At 38.2% G+C, this 13,682-nt stretch overlaps 1 protein-coding gene across 2 annotated transcripts; it reads right to left on the bottom strand.

Moving 5' to 3' along the window:
- Positions 1 to 337: 337 nt before the first annotated feature.
- Positions 338 to 7,167, bottom strand: emc10 (ER membrane protein complex subunit 10). 2 transcript variants are annotated; one of them, XM_079253374.1, is made up of 8 exons: positions 7,042 to 7,167; positions 6,840 to 6,906; positions 5,504 to 5,616; positions 5,181 to 5,294; positions 4,553 to 4,737; positions 3,297 to 3,390; positions 2,462 to 2,559; positions 516 to 647 (listed from the first exon to the last, which is right to left on the bottom strand). In XM_079253374.1, the coding sequence occupies exons 1-7, from the start codon at positions 7,129 to 7,131 to the stop codon at positions 2,473 to 2,475; spliced, it is 750 nt and encodes a 249-aa protein (XP_079109500.1). In that variant the 5' UTR covers positions 7,132 to 7,167; the 3' UTR covers positions 516 to 647; positions 2,462 to 2,472. The 2 variants fall into 2 exon arrangements, with proteins under 2 accessions (XP_079109499.1, XP_079109500.1); XM_079253373.1 differs by lacking the exon at positions 2,462 to 2,559 and having other exon boundaries at positions 338 to 647.
- Between the last annotated feature and the right edge of the window lie 6,515 nt (positions 7,168 to 13,682).

The following is a 13,682-nucleotide window of genomic DNA, read 5'->3' as shown; positions in this document are numbered from 1 at the left end:
AGATCCACTTGTCTTAATGGCAAAAGTCTTAAATTTTTAAAAGCTGACAACAGCGAGGTGGCATTGAATGTGTACCATCAACTTTTAGTCTTACTCATAATTTTAATATGCCAAGTGATAATTTTAAGAGCGTTTCTTGTTACAATGCCTTCTGCTGCTTCTATTTCTGTTTCCCTCCTACTGCAGGAGATATATTTCCATATTCATAAAGGAAAACATCCACTGAATGCTAATAATCATCAGTTATCTGAACCTAAATAAGTCAGAGATCAAATAGAGATGCTTCAATTTTATTATTTCGGCCAAGAAGATAATATTAATAGTACAAACAACTGAATCTGGTCAAGTAATAAATACTTTATTTTTCACATTAGTACTAAAAATTGCAGTCAGCAGGTCACAATTTCTCATCCAAACTGTACAAGTTTAAGCTTTGTGTCACAGATATTTTCCTTAAATAGTATTATCAACAGCAGCTGAAAACTGACAGAATGAAGTTTGTCACAAAAAAAAGAGAAACAAAAAGTCATTCAGTTTGTTGATCATCGGCCGCCTCCATTGGCTGCTCCGCCACCAGCTCCTCCTCCTGATTGGTCCTGAGCACCGGACATCATCAAGAAGAGAACAAGAGGCACAATGTACATCCACTGAAAGAGAAAACAGAAAAAGGAAAATAATTCCAACTAAATGTTTGTTTTCAAGAACACAATTGACCTGTGATCACTGATATGTATAGTTACTGTGTAAAAAGAAAGTGCACCCTCATTCAGATCCATCGTTTGATGCATCAGGACAAAAGAACAAGAAAGTTATGGAGTCGTAACAACAGGACATATTAAACGATGCTCCAATCTGCAAAGCCATTTCGTAATGATTTTACTCCATTAATCTCCAGTGAGAAAGATGATTGACCAGTAAAACCAGCAGCTAATCTCCCTGAAGTGGAGCTCTGAAGACATTCAAGACAAAATCTCACAGATTAGCTCCTTAAGAACTGTTCTGAGCTCCAAGCATGGTGGTGGAGGGGTTATGATCTGGCCTTGTTTTCTGCCCAAGCCATCAGTCCAGAAGCAAAAGCTTCAATGAAACAGAGTCAACGATACCAACACAACAAAATATACGAAAAAGAAACATCTCAGGATGGTCCAAAGCCCAGACCTCAACCTGACGGAGAAGCTGTGAGGGGACGTGAAGATGGTGTGGTCTCCACATGCCAGCACCGTTCCAGTCGCTCCACATTGTGTCAGAATGCAGTAGCCTTTCTTCAGAGCCAACTACACCCAAATGAAATCATCTCAACTTTTCCAAAAGGAGCTTTCGTTGTTAGGACAGCAGGGAGTCATACGGTCGGATGTCCCCTCCATGGGAGCAGAGCAGCAGACATCTAACAGACAGATCTACCAGATTAAACTGGGGTCTGTCTGCAGGTGACGGCTCTGGGGGGACGATCACCTCTGTTCCTTGTTCTACATGAAACAGACCTGGTACCGCTTCTAACACTCATTAATTCTACTGTTGTCTCCAACAGATTGTGTCAGACACTAACCTCCGACTGCACTCGGCTGTCAGGAAGAGTTGTGACGACCTTAAGTGTTAACAATACGAGGGAAAGCGTCCTCTGTTAGGTCCTCATAGTGGGAAAAAAAAAGCTAAACAAATAGGTATTACGAGACAAAGGGGAGAAAGCTTTTCTTCTCTACTTTGTGTCAATTTAAACCTATTTTGTTTATTACATTTCCACAAAGGGAAAAACTTTTTTCATTCAGTTTTCTGCAACGTGGACAGAAACCCAAAGAGCCTGCAGACCTCCGCAGCCCCCAGACAAACTTCCTCCAGACTTAACATAATACATAAAACAATAAGTTATTCCTGCTAAAAGTGGTTTTAAAAGCTTCTCACACATTACTTCAGCATTTTGGCTTAGTTTTAGTAAAATCAGGAATGAGAAAATGTAATATGTCACATGCTGCGGCTCATCTGGACCTGATGATTTTCATCTTTTCATTATGAGGCAATATGTAATCTCAGACTTGATAGAGGGTGTACTTTCTTTTTCCATCTTTAACAAGCTTCCGATTGTTTTCCTCCCAGATTAGGTTACAGTTTTTTCTTAAGAAGAGACAACAAAAACTTGAAAAAAAAGTGAAATGGGTAAAAGACAACAGTCAAGATTTCAGGGTCAAACAACAAACACATGCAGAACATTTCCAAAGTGATTTGAGTTTAACAAGCAGGATTTCTATCAGACGTTCTTCTGATTTGATGAAATTTGATTTCTGAATTTATCAGCCTGAGAAGAATTTGGCATTGGACCTGCAAGAGGAACCCAAGTGGAAAAGAAGGAACAAGTGGAAAACTAAGGGGTGTGTTTCAGTTAGTCACGTTGCTGAAAGGTTAAATACAAACAGACGAGAGGAGGGAGGGTGGGGGACAGAATTAGCCACAAGTAAGAAAACTGTACTTCAGTGTGCATCAGCTCTGCTCTCTGCCTCCCCCTGCTGGGGGCTGTGCTGAATTGGTGACCATGAGGAAGATTGCACCTCCCAGAATCAAATACCACTGGAACACAGCACAGCACCAAGTCAACACAACGTCACTGAACAGCACAGGTCACTGAACACAGCAAGGTACACACAGCACAGAACTAAACAAGACAGACAGATCATAAAGAGACCCAATGAGCCAAGTGTTAGAACACGGGATAGAATTCATCTCCAAACACATGGCTCACATGGAAGCACTTTTACTCCAAATGACATGTTAAAATGCCAGAAGACAAACAAAAATCTCAGAAGTGGATGCAGGAGACGACTCTCTTAGTTTTCTGTTATTTAACTTTAAAAGTGAACTTTGGAAGAAGATTAATATTACGTGATCGGTATTGTGGAGAAGGAAATGTCACACAGAAAAGCATGGCGGCACAGAGCCCAGTCTGAAACCATCACAGGGTTCTTTCACAACTAATCTGTTTGGCTCAGTTAAAAATGAACTCTGTCTCTGAGCTGGTGTGAAAGAAGACAGCCTGAAGGGGGGGGGGGGGTTCCTGCGTGAGTCCCAGCCAAATGAACCAAACTGCAGGCACAAAAGAACCCTAATGTGTTGAGTTCAAGACACAGAGCAAAATTAAAACAGGACAAACTACTTGTTAGCCACAGATACAGGTATTAAAGCCTCTACTTCAGCTTACAGGTGAGTCTGAGTAGACATTTTAATCGCTGACTAAACAGGTTAAGGTAGAAGAAATCCTTGGGCAAAACCTCTGAGCCTCATCTGCAGTTTTCAGTGTGAACACTTACATATTTAGCAAAGAAGGATTTCTGCTCTTGTGGATTCTTTCCCTTCTTCTCAGACTCTTGCTCCATTCGTTCAAGAAACAGAGCTGTCTCAGGTCTAGAAGAAAGTAAAAGACAAAAAAAAATCTATATTCAAACAAGCTTGACAGCTGCAAATGTGCATGAAAGGCAGCAAAGGTGCAGAGAGGTTTGTTCTACCTGTGGGCAAATGATGCAGAGCTGATAAAGTCTGGGAAATATCACCACAGCAAAGGCTTTAGAGAAAGCCGTGTTCTACACAAGACAACTCCACAAACACACACACAGCTACAGATCCAGCAGGAAAGTCTCAGCAGAGCAACACTGACTGCAATTTTCTGCACCCATTTTATTTATGTTTAATGTTAGAACTGCTGAGTCCAGATTTCTTCTTCCGAGCGGGACCTGGCAGCACAAAAAGACCTTTTCCTATTTTATTTCAAAGATTGAACTGTATCTTAATAATATGATGCTGAGCATGAACCTGCTGTGCAAAGTCCTCCAGTTTCCTGCTTTTACAGATAAAATCTGCTATAAATTTTCAATTCAACCAAGCAAGATAAAATGTAACATAAAAGAACTTTTTTCTAATAAAGCTGGATGACGACATGGCAGCAGTTGCATGTAAACAACCCCTCCTGCTCTCTGTATGCAGACCACTTTCTTAGCCTGAGTGTGTGTAAAACCAAAGCGCCGAAAGATGGGACGCTGCACAGAGCTGGTGTTCTGATAACTGATTATGAAAGACCAATAAGTGGACCGGATTGCTTATTTTAAATACCTAGGAGCAATCACAGATCGCAGGCTCACCTTTCAATCTCCAGCAAACTCTTGGCTATTTAAAGGCGAGACAGTGACTCTGACTTCGGGGAAATGAGAAGCTGTAACGCCAGCATTATGCACCAGTTTATAAAAGGGTTTATAATACTGCAAAGTGAAATAAACTATACAAACAGGCTTCAGAAGGGCAGTAAGATCATTAGTTCTAATCGGTCCTCTAACAGAACTAAATCCATGCATGCATAGGAGCATAACACCTCCTCCAAACTCCTTCATGCATGTCTGCAGCTGCTGTCATAAACATGAATAATCCTGATCTACCCAGTCACAGGCAAGCTGAAGATCAGCTGATTCCTGCCACCAGCTGAGTGATTACTTCTCCCAGGTAGCGAAGATTGATCCACTTGTTAGAATGAAGAGAAGAAAATCACATGAGGTCATAAGCAGATTGCTGGACTGACCCGGGTGCAGTGACAGGAGCCATGACGCTGAGAGTGGTGTTGAAAACCTCAAGGTCAACTTCATCCTCAACTTCAATGCCCCTGCAAGCTCCAGGTATCGTTACTATGGAGACCCCGATGAGGTATCCAGAGATGTCGGTGTGAAGTGCGATTATGTCACTTAGGTGAGACTCGACCATAGCGCACTGAAGATTACAGGAGAAAACAGATTTAGATTTACAGTTAAACACTGAATCAAAACATTCTAAGTTTATTAATTGCACTAAAAATTAAAGTCTGTCTCTAAATGAAAAAAAAAATCTCAAGATTCCTGAAGTCTAAATACAATGTTTTCTCATCTTACATTTTGGTGGAAATAGATTTAATAGTAAAAATGTCCAAATTAGTTCTACTTTGCAGAGTTACAATGTTTACATTTAAAAAAAAAAAAAAAAAAAAAAAAGAATTTATACATATTTTATTCTCATTGCAGATATAAGATCTATTCAGATGAACTTTGGTAGCTAAAAGCTGCTGCTGTTTTGTTTAATAATGAGTCACTATAAGCTCATTACAAAACCAAATGCAGGGACCAATCATTTAAAAGCACAAACAAGCCAACTCTGATGAAGACGAGTAAAATACATACAGCTCTGACAAATGTTGTGAGGTATCCGTCCATCTGCCAGTCTGTCTGTCTGTCTGCCTGCAGAAAGACTCGTGGCACTCTGATTCTGTACAGACCATCGACTGCAGCCACTTCCTGATGAATACAGAAGAAAAATCTCAGATATGCAAGTTTCTGCTACATTATACTAATCAAAGCAATTTCTCATGAATAATCCAGACCGATGACTTAACATTACACTTAAAAAAATATTCATTTTTATTCAACATGTCTCCTCTTGGCTGAAAGCATCCACCAAGACAAACATTTATTTTAAGCAAAATGACCATTCGTCATCTGTTTACCTTAAGTTTGGTTCTGTCCTCCTCTGACAGAGAGTTCTGGGTTAGTGAGATGCTTTGCTCCCTCCCAGCTTTTAACATCAGCGCTCCACGTACCTGAAATTTTGCTACGTCATCTAAAAATAGAAAAAAAGCATTAAAAACAACATACATATATACATACATATATGCATGCATGCATGAATGAGTGAGTGAATTTATGAATGCAGACTGAATGAGACAAAGCATTTTGGGTTGTGGACCACTCCTTTTCTGCAATAATCTCCAGGTATTTGTGTTTGGAGGGCATTTTAACTAGCATCCTCATAATTAACAAGGAATTATATAAAGAACCTCAACATTGTCCTTTTTCTCATGATGCTTTTAGCATCATCCACCTGATGCACAAGATGGTTAGTTTTAAAGAAAGTGCTTGGAAAATGAAAGGGACTTTACACTTTTACATGAATATTTTTACGGCTTTATGCCAACATGCGTATGACAGTGGCAGATGGAGCCACAGGATGAATGCACTAATTGCCATTTGCATGAACTGGACAAATCATTAAGCCAGGGTTATATGATGCATCATCATCCTCAGTATAATTATGGATGGGGAGTAACAGACAGTCAATGCCACAAGTGTCAAACTCTAGTCCATGAGCGCTGCTATCCAGTGGTTTCCTTGTTTTCCTGCTCCAACACACATTGACATTAATGGGTCATATGAAGAGGTTAACAGGAAGCTGTGGGATCTATTTGATTTCAACCTGGCGTGTTAGAGCAGGGAAACAACAAAAACATGTAAGATAACAACCCTGTAGGACAAGAGTTTGACACTCTTGGCATACAGGAAAAGTTTGTTCTGAAGCTTTAAAAAAAAAAAAAAAAAAAAAAGGACAATCATTTCAAACAAAACAGCAGACCAATAATTTCTGAGTACGACTGAAAATATATGAATGTGATTACAGACCAGAGCACTGACAAAATGTCTTTTAAGAGTACATATTCGTTATTGATCCTAATTGTGAAAAGAGGCAGAAGAAAGAAAAGGAGAAATAATTCAAACTTTTCATTGACAGCTCAGATACAATTTCTTCATGCCCACTTATTACTTTATTATGTCAATTTCAGGAAAAAAGGAATATGCAAATGGGAGATGAATAAATTCATAATAAAAACACAGGTATATTCATTGACCATTTATTTACAATAAACGTTGGTAAACAGGTTTTTGGCATAAAGATTTTCAAATGAGTGAGCATGAGCATGCTAAGTTAGCCATTAGCAACAGCATACTTATCTAAATGTAGCACTTTAAAAAAAAAACCAAAAATAAAAAAATAAAGCACCTACTTACCGACTTCAAATGAGTGTTCAAGAGGGACTGAAAAGCCACTTAACTCGGTGTCTAAAGCATCACCAACCTGTGAAAAACACAAAACCCACCGTTAGCTTCTAGCTTGTCATGCAAGGTTAATGCTAACTACGTAGCTAACAGAAAAAGCTTAAGTTTCCCACATTTTAGAAATAAGACATTTAAGATAACATTTCATCCTTACCCTTCGACCGTTATTACAACATACAAATTTCGTGCACAGGAAGAAATGAACAGTAAAAACGACGATTTTTAACATTAGCAGACGAGCCATTTTGACAGAGGGGCTACCGGAAGACAGTGTCAAGCGCCCCACCGCAACAAGAGCGCTTCCGGTTCTTTCTTTCCACATTAAAACGGCTTGAACTAATTATTAAATTACATTCTTATTTATTTTCAGTCAGGCGTATGTGTTGTTTCTGTCTGAGTATAACAATTATCAAACACCAATAGTTTAGTTTCAACATTGGATCTCAAGAAATCTGACATTGATTAAGATTTGATCATGCTTCTGACTTTTATAGGGTGATTAGTTTGAAGCTATTGGTTACTCAACCACTTATTCATCATTTTCATTTGTAAACCTTTTGTGAATCAAGTCACAAACGAGAGAAATGCTTCACACTTTCCCATAAATGGGCCCAGATGCACTCAGATACTGACTGAATTAATTTGAACATGTGGTGACCTACTTGTGCGCATAATATTAAAGCCTTCTCCAAAATGCAGCAAAGATGAGCTCACCTTACTTCCCCTCTCTCTGTGTGTGTGCTTTTGAACATGTTGTCGAATGCTGTGTAAGTGCTGCTTCATGAGAGCAGGTTCAGCGTTTGAATTAAATATTTTTAGCATTTTGGTATTTACGCCAGTTTCCTCTTCTGTTGACAGAAATCAGCTAACAAACTAGGTCTGTATTTGTCCTGCTGTCTTGTGGCATGTCAGCAGCAATTTAATTTCCTGGCTAAAGTAAACAGTGTTTAATTGCTATTTTGGGCTGTCAACATTTTCTCTTACTGTTGCTCCATAGTTTAGTTCCAAGAGGTTGCAACGAGATTAATTATTTACTTAAATGAAAAGCTGAGTCTCTGACTAATTTGTCCTAAGATGAAATACTAAGCACAGTATTGCATTGGATTTATTACACAATTTACTGTATGAATACCATTACAGTCTAATAGCAGTGGATTAATGTTTGTCAGTTAAAAAAAATGGCCATGCATATGCTGATACATCCAATGTGTTGGCACATCCAGGACCAGCAGAGGCTGCCAACAGACCAGAAAAAGCCTCAACCTGTCTCTCACCCTTATACTATTTTAAAGGTCGTTAAAAGTGTTATTTTTACCATCAGAATGCAAAATGTTTATGTCCTGTGATGAAGATGGTAATACATATTGAATGTCTCAGACAGTGTTTAATGCTTTAAATTACACATCAATCTCAAGTTGCTTTTATTGCCTTTATGGGCTCACGCCACTATTTAGACTTCCCCGAATTAAACACTTTAATGCCAAACTAAACAACATATTTTTTTTCACGGATGGATGCACTAATATAAATTCATAATAGGGACATCTTTTGACTTGCACATGGTTTTTTCTCCTCCATGGTTTCATGCTTTGCTTTCTTTACGTTTTGTCAACTCAACAGGCTCAGTGAGCTCTGACCACAATATGTGGCACCTCTAAGCCAGAATTTATGGATCGTTGTTGTTTTTCTCCTTGCTTGTGTTCATTGGATCCCGACCCCAGTTGCTAATTTAACCATGTCTGAAGTTGCCAATGCTGTTTAGAGTTTAAGTCAGCAAAAGGGCCGATTGGCTGTGGCTTTTCTGAGAGGTGTTTGCCAAAGGAGCAGGAAACTTGAAAGTGTGAAAACCAGAGAGAAGAAAAATCTTCTGCACTTGTCTGCCAAATGTGATTGATATGAATTATTTCTCAATGCTTATTCTTGGCTGAAGAATTCTGCTGATGTGCAATAAATGTGCTGTGGATTGAAGTGAAAAGCATCCATCATCTTAAACGTCAACATTTCAGCATCAAATGGCTGAGGAGGAGTTTTGGATTTGGTAATTTTCTGTTAAAGGTTGGAATATCAAGAAATCATGACTTCTTCTTAGACACCCATCTTCTCTGATCTGTTATTGGTTCAAAGAACTTTTGTAAATAACAAAAAGGAAACTATTGCTGGTAAAAATGTAACTGATGAATTGAAAAAAACAAAAAAAACAAAAATTAAGACCAATGTAAAGATTTAGTTTTATTATTCATCAGATATACAAACAGTTTTGATCAAATTCAAGAAAGCAAAATTTCTTACAACAATGGAACAATTGTACATAAATGTGTATATGAAATATTATTGGATAATATAAACAGGTAATAATTGTTGTTATACTGCCATACAATGAGACAGCCTGTGTTTCTGTGGGCTCCCTTTCTGTTGAAAGGTGGCAGATCTTTGCACGGAGCATATGGTGACTGAGGCATGTAATTCCCGCGGGCGCTGCCTCTGAAAAATATGCAGGCCTATACAGGATCTGCCCCCCCTTTGTGGGACAACCCATTACTCTCTGTCACCACCCTAAACAACAGTGTCACGTTATTTTTGGTCAAAAATGACTGCTGGTGTGTTTTTGTGAAACAACAGCAGGACCTCCACCTTGAAGGAAGACGCTGTCCTGGCTTTGAACATGCTGTTAAAATGGAGCATCATGACAAATGAGGGAAAAGTCAATGAAAAGTTTTGTTTTTAATCCAAAGTTTCATGTATGATGTCACAGTTTGGGGATAATCACTGAAAAATGACTTCCTCCTGAACCGGTACAAAGCAGGCAGCTGACTTTGTTTATGAATTATTAATCATGTAGAATTCAGATAACATGAATCCCACAAGTACAGGAATTAACGTAGAATTTTTAATAGACAAGCATTTAAAGACTATAGAAAATAGTTTGAAATTTCTCTCTTTTTCTTTTCTTTTTAATTAAGAACAATGATTAAACTTATAGAACCAAACCCATAGAACAGGGGTGTGAAACTCCTGTCCTCGAGGGCCGATATCCGGCAGGGTTTTGTTGTTTTCCTCTACCAGCACAGCTGATTCAAATCTAATGGATCCAGAAGCTTCTTGTCAGCCAATTTCTCAATTTCGATCAGGTGTGTTGGGGCATGGTGACAACAAAAACCTGCAGGATACCGGCCCTCGAGGACTGGAGTTTGACACCTGTGCCATAGAAGGACATTGAACAACACACATATCTATCTATCTATCTATCTATCTATCTATCTATCTATCCATCTTGTATACACACACATACATACTGATATACACATGTATATACCTATATAATATAACATGTATAGTATATATACATATATATATATATATATATATATATATATATATATATATATATATACATACATATATATATATATATATATATATATATATATACATACATATATATATATATGTATATATATATATATATATATATATATATATATATACATGTATATATATATATGTATATATATATATATATATATATATGTATATATACTATACATGTTATATTATATAGGTATATACATATATACTTATAGTATACTTATAGTATACTTATAGTATACCCTCCTATAAGTCATAGGAGGGTATACTGATTGCTTAAGAAAGCCGGTAAAAGTCCCGGTACGCAAAGGGATAGAATTTAAAAGTGTCGGTACTGCGTACCGCTGCATATCGGCCCACTTAAAGCACTGGTGCAAACGGAACGCCTCTGGTCACTTCCACGGACACCATACGATGAGGCAGCATCATGCAGTGGGATGTTTAAATCAGAAAGACTGGAAGGAGAAGTTCTTGAAGCAAACCAACTTTGAGCAGTACAAAGACCCAAAACATCCTGCTAAGGCAACACTCGACTGGTTTAAAGGGGAAACATTTCAGTGTGTAGGAATGGCTTCATCAGAGTCCAGACCTCAATCCAACTGGGTATCTGTGGAATAACTTCCATATTGCAGAACTCATCCAATTTGATAAAGCTCAAGTGGTTTTTCTTTGAGGAATGGGCAAAGCTCCCAGTGGCTGGACGTGCCAGGCTCATCGAGGATCCTCAGAGACCTGCAGCTGGAATTACAGCCTGACTTTGTAGAGTCACACATGCACTCCCACTCCCTATCAGTTTTTATTTACAGAACTCACTTTTATAATCACTTATAATTTCATTAGTTTCCAACAACTTTTTTGTTGATTCCTTTTTCTTGAAATAAAACACCAAAATCACAAAATGGCACAACGATGGAAGCATTCGAGGCAATATGGAGATTAAACCAGCGACTTTCTGATTGACGCTTTTCACTCTGAAGAAGAAAACTTTCCATCTCGTTGGTCTTTAGTGGGAGCAGCCTGGTGACACCTGGGAAAGCAAATATTCCCAGCTATGCCTGCTGCCAGACCAAATCAGACCCAGATGTTTAAATTCTGAATAAACACCTCATTTTACACAACATCATCGTTTTTCTCTTTGTCTTCAATGGCTCAATCCATCACATCTTATGTTGACCTCCCAAATATGGTTTAGCCCCTCCCCACCAAATAAAAACGAATACTTGTAACATTCATGATTTAAACTCACATCATTAAAAATTGATGCTCAATTCGGCTCATTGACAGCTTTAATTTTCAAACTGTGTGCAATCGTCATGGGAAAGCTGCGTTGAGAGTGGAGGAGACCTGCTTCACTTGGCTTAATGTGCACTGCAGTGAGGCTTAACTAATGAAAGCATTAAATAACTTGGATGTCATCCTCTACAGCGGATCAATGGATCATGTAGGACACCTACAGTCGGTCTCCTATATCCACTTTAAGTCTATAATATATGAAAAATGTCGATCAAATCAGATGTTTTAGCTCATATAAGTCACAACAGATGAGCTGTGCATGCATCAGGAGGATTTATTGAGGGCAATTCCACTTAGAAATGTTATTTGATAAGGTACAGTAAGAGTAACAGACTCAAGGAGCCATTATGTCCTCTTCAAATGACTCACCATAATCTTCTCCGAGGGTATTTTGTTCTCCTTGGACAACTGAATCTCAAGTTGCACTTGCCTTAAATAGCTGTTCCTCAATCTCTGTCTCTCTTTCTGACTTACGTTCTCGATCCAAAATGAAACTCTCAAAGAATGTTTATTGTTATTGCCAAGGTTATGGCTGCCTGGGAAATTTGGGCAGCAAGGCAACGAGGGTAGAATACAGAAAAGGACGTACAGATGAAATAAATGGGAAGTGAAAAGATTATTAAATGCATAATTTAACACTGATGTTTATCATTTCCATGTCTGGATGACATTGCCTTTAAGAATCAGTGGAAGGACGAAAAAGGACGCTTTTTTTTTGTCTAATTCTTTATTTCTCTGTTTTGGCGAGAAATGCATGTTTTCCCCCATATTTTAAAATGATTAGTACATGACAGAAGTGCAGAAGACCGTTTTGTTTTCAGCAGACAAACAAAAAGCCACAGAACAAGAAAACAGCATTTCAAACAATTTGGTTCTGATTTCCTCTCGTGTTTGTTTTAATCTTTACTGAGATGTTGTTCTGTTTTATTGTCATGGACTGACACTCAGTGAGATTGACAGTTTAATGAACCTAAAATTTCTCTGTAACCATGGTGAGATCACTATGGTTACTGATGCTACACACAACTTTTCAATAGAAAATCTGTGTTGTTGACTAAATTATCATCTTAGATTGCAAAATGGGAGGAAACTGCATTTATATGATGTGGGGCAGGAAATCTGGACTTATGTATTGAGAAAAAAAACTTACATTAGCATGACATTTGGAGCCATAACTGTTGGTAATATCTCAACAGTCAGCTAAGAAGTCTGTGAGTAAAGCATTCAGATGATTTAGTGAAGTGTTTACATTGTAAAGAAAAACAAACAAAACACAAAACTGTAACCACAATATAACAGATTTAGACAGAATCATATGTAAAGACTGGAACAGGTAAAATAAATAAATAAATAAATAAATAAATGGGTCAGCTGCAGAACTGGATAACTTTCAAAGAGGCAGAGCCAAAGATGGGCATACGTTCACTAATCTGCAGCAAAGCGTGTCTAAAAATTGAGGAAGAGTTTCAAAAAATGTTTCTCGTCATAAATGAAACAGATTCATTCATTCGTTCGTTCATCAAGAGACAAACAGCAGCAGAAGGAATCTCTGTGTTCAAGAGACGAGGTCAAAGGTCAAAAACATGCTGGTGATCTTCTCAGCAGCAAAGCTTGCTTAAAATGGTCTGAGGCAAAGTGGTGGTCAGATGGATGGAAACAGAACATCTGCTCTCATTCAGACAACATCTCCTTCAGGGAAGGCCCTGCAGATGTCAGCAGGACTACGTTAAACCACATACTGGTCCATCACAGCAGCATGGCTTCACAGGAGAGGGATCAAGGTGTTGGACTGACCTGCCTGCAGTCCAGACGTTTCACAAACAGAACATTTCTGGTGCATCTTGAAACAAAAAGAGGGAAAAGGACTGTTGAGCAGCAAGGATCCTGCATCAGACCAGAATGGGACAACATTCCTCTCCTCAAAGTTCTGCATGTGGTCTCCTGACTTCCCAAATGTTCACAGACAGATGTTAGACAGACATATGTTTGTCATATTGGGAATAGAAGATATGTGTAAATCCTTTCATTCTGGTTTATTAATATTTTACACAGAGTCACAATGTACTTTTGATGATCGATTATAATTATATTTGTGTTTTACACTGATGATACTGGATATAATTCACTGCAAAAACT

The sequence above is a fragment of the Telmatherina bonti genome (genome assembly GCF_933228915.1).
Source record: "Telmatherina bonti genome assembly, chromosome: 14".
NCBI lineage: Eukaryota > Metazoa > Chordata > Actinopteri > Atheriniformes > Telmatherinidae > Telmatherina > Telmatherina bonti.
This window is presented reverse-complemented; position numbering and strand designations above follow the sequence as displayed.

Bases quoted from the DNA above. Each gene is read 5' to 3' on its own strand.
- emc10 (XM_079253373.1), bottom strand. From the start codon at position 7,131: ATGGCTCGTCTGCTAATGTTAAAAATCGTCGTTTTTACTGTTCATTTC. The intron at 5,617-6,839 runs GTAAGTAGGTGC...TTCTATTTTTAG, and splicing joins TGAACACTCATTTGAAGTCG to ATGACGTAGCAAAATTTCAG. The intron at 3,391-4,552 runs GTCAGTCCAGCA...ACTTTCTTCTAG, and splicing joins GCTCCTGTCACTGCACCCGG to ACCTGAGACAGCTCTGTTTC.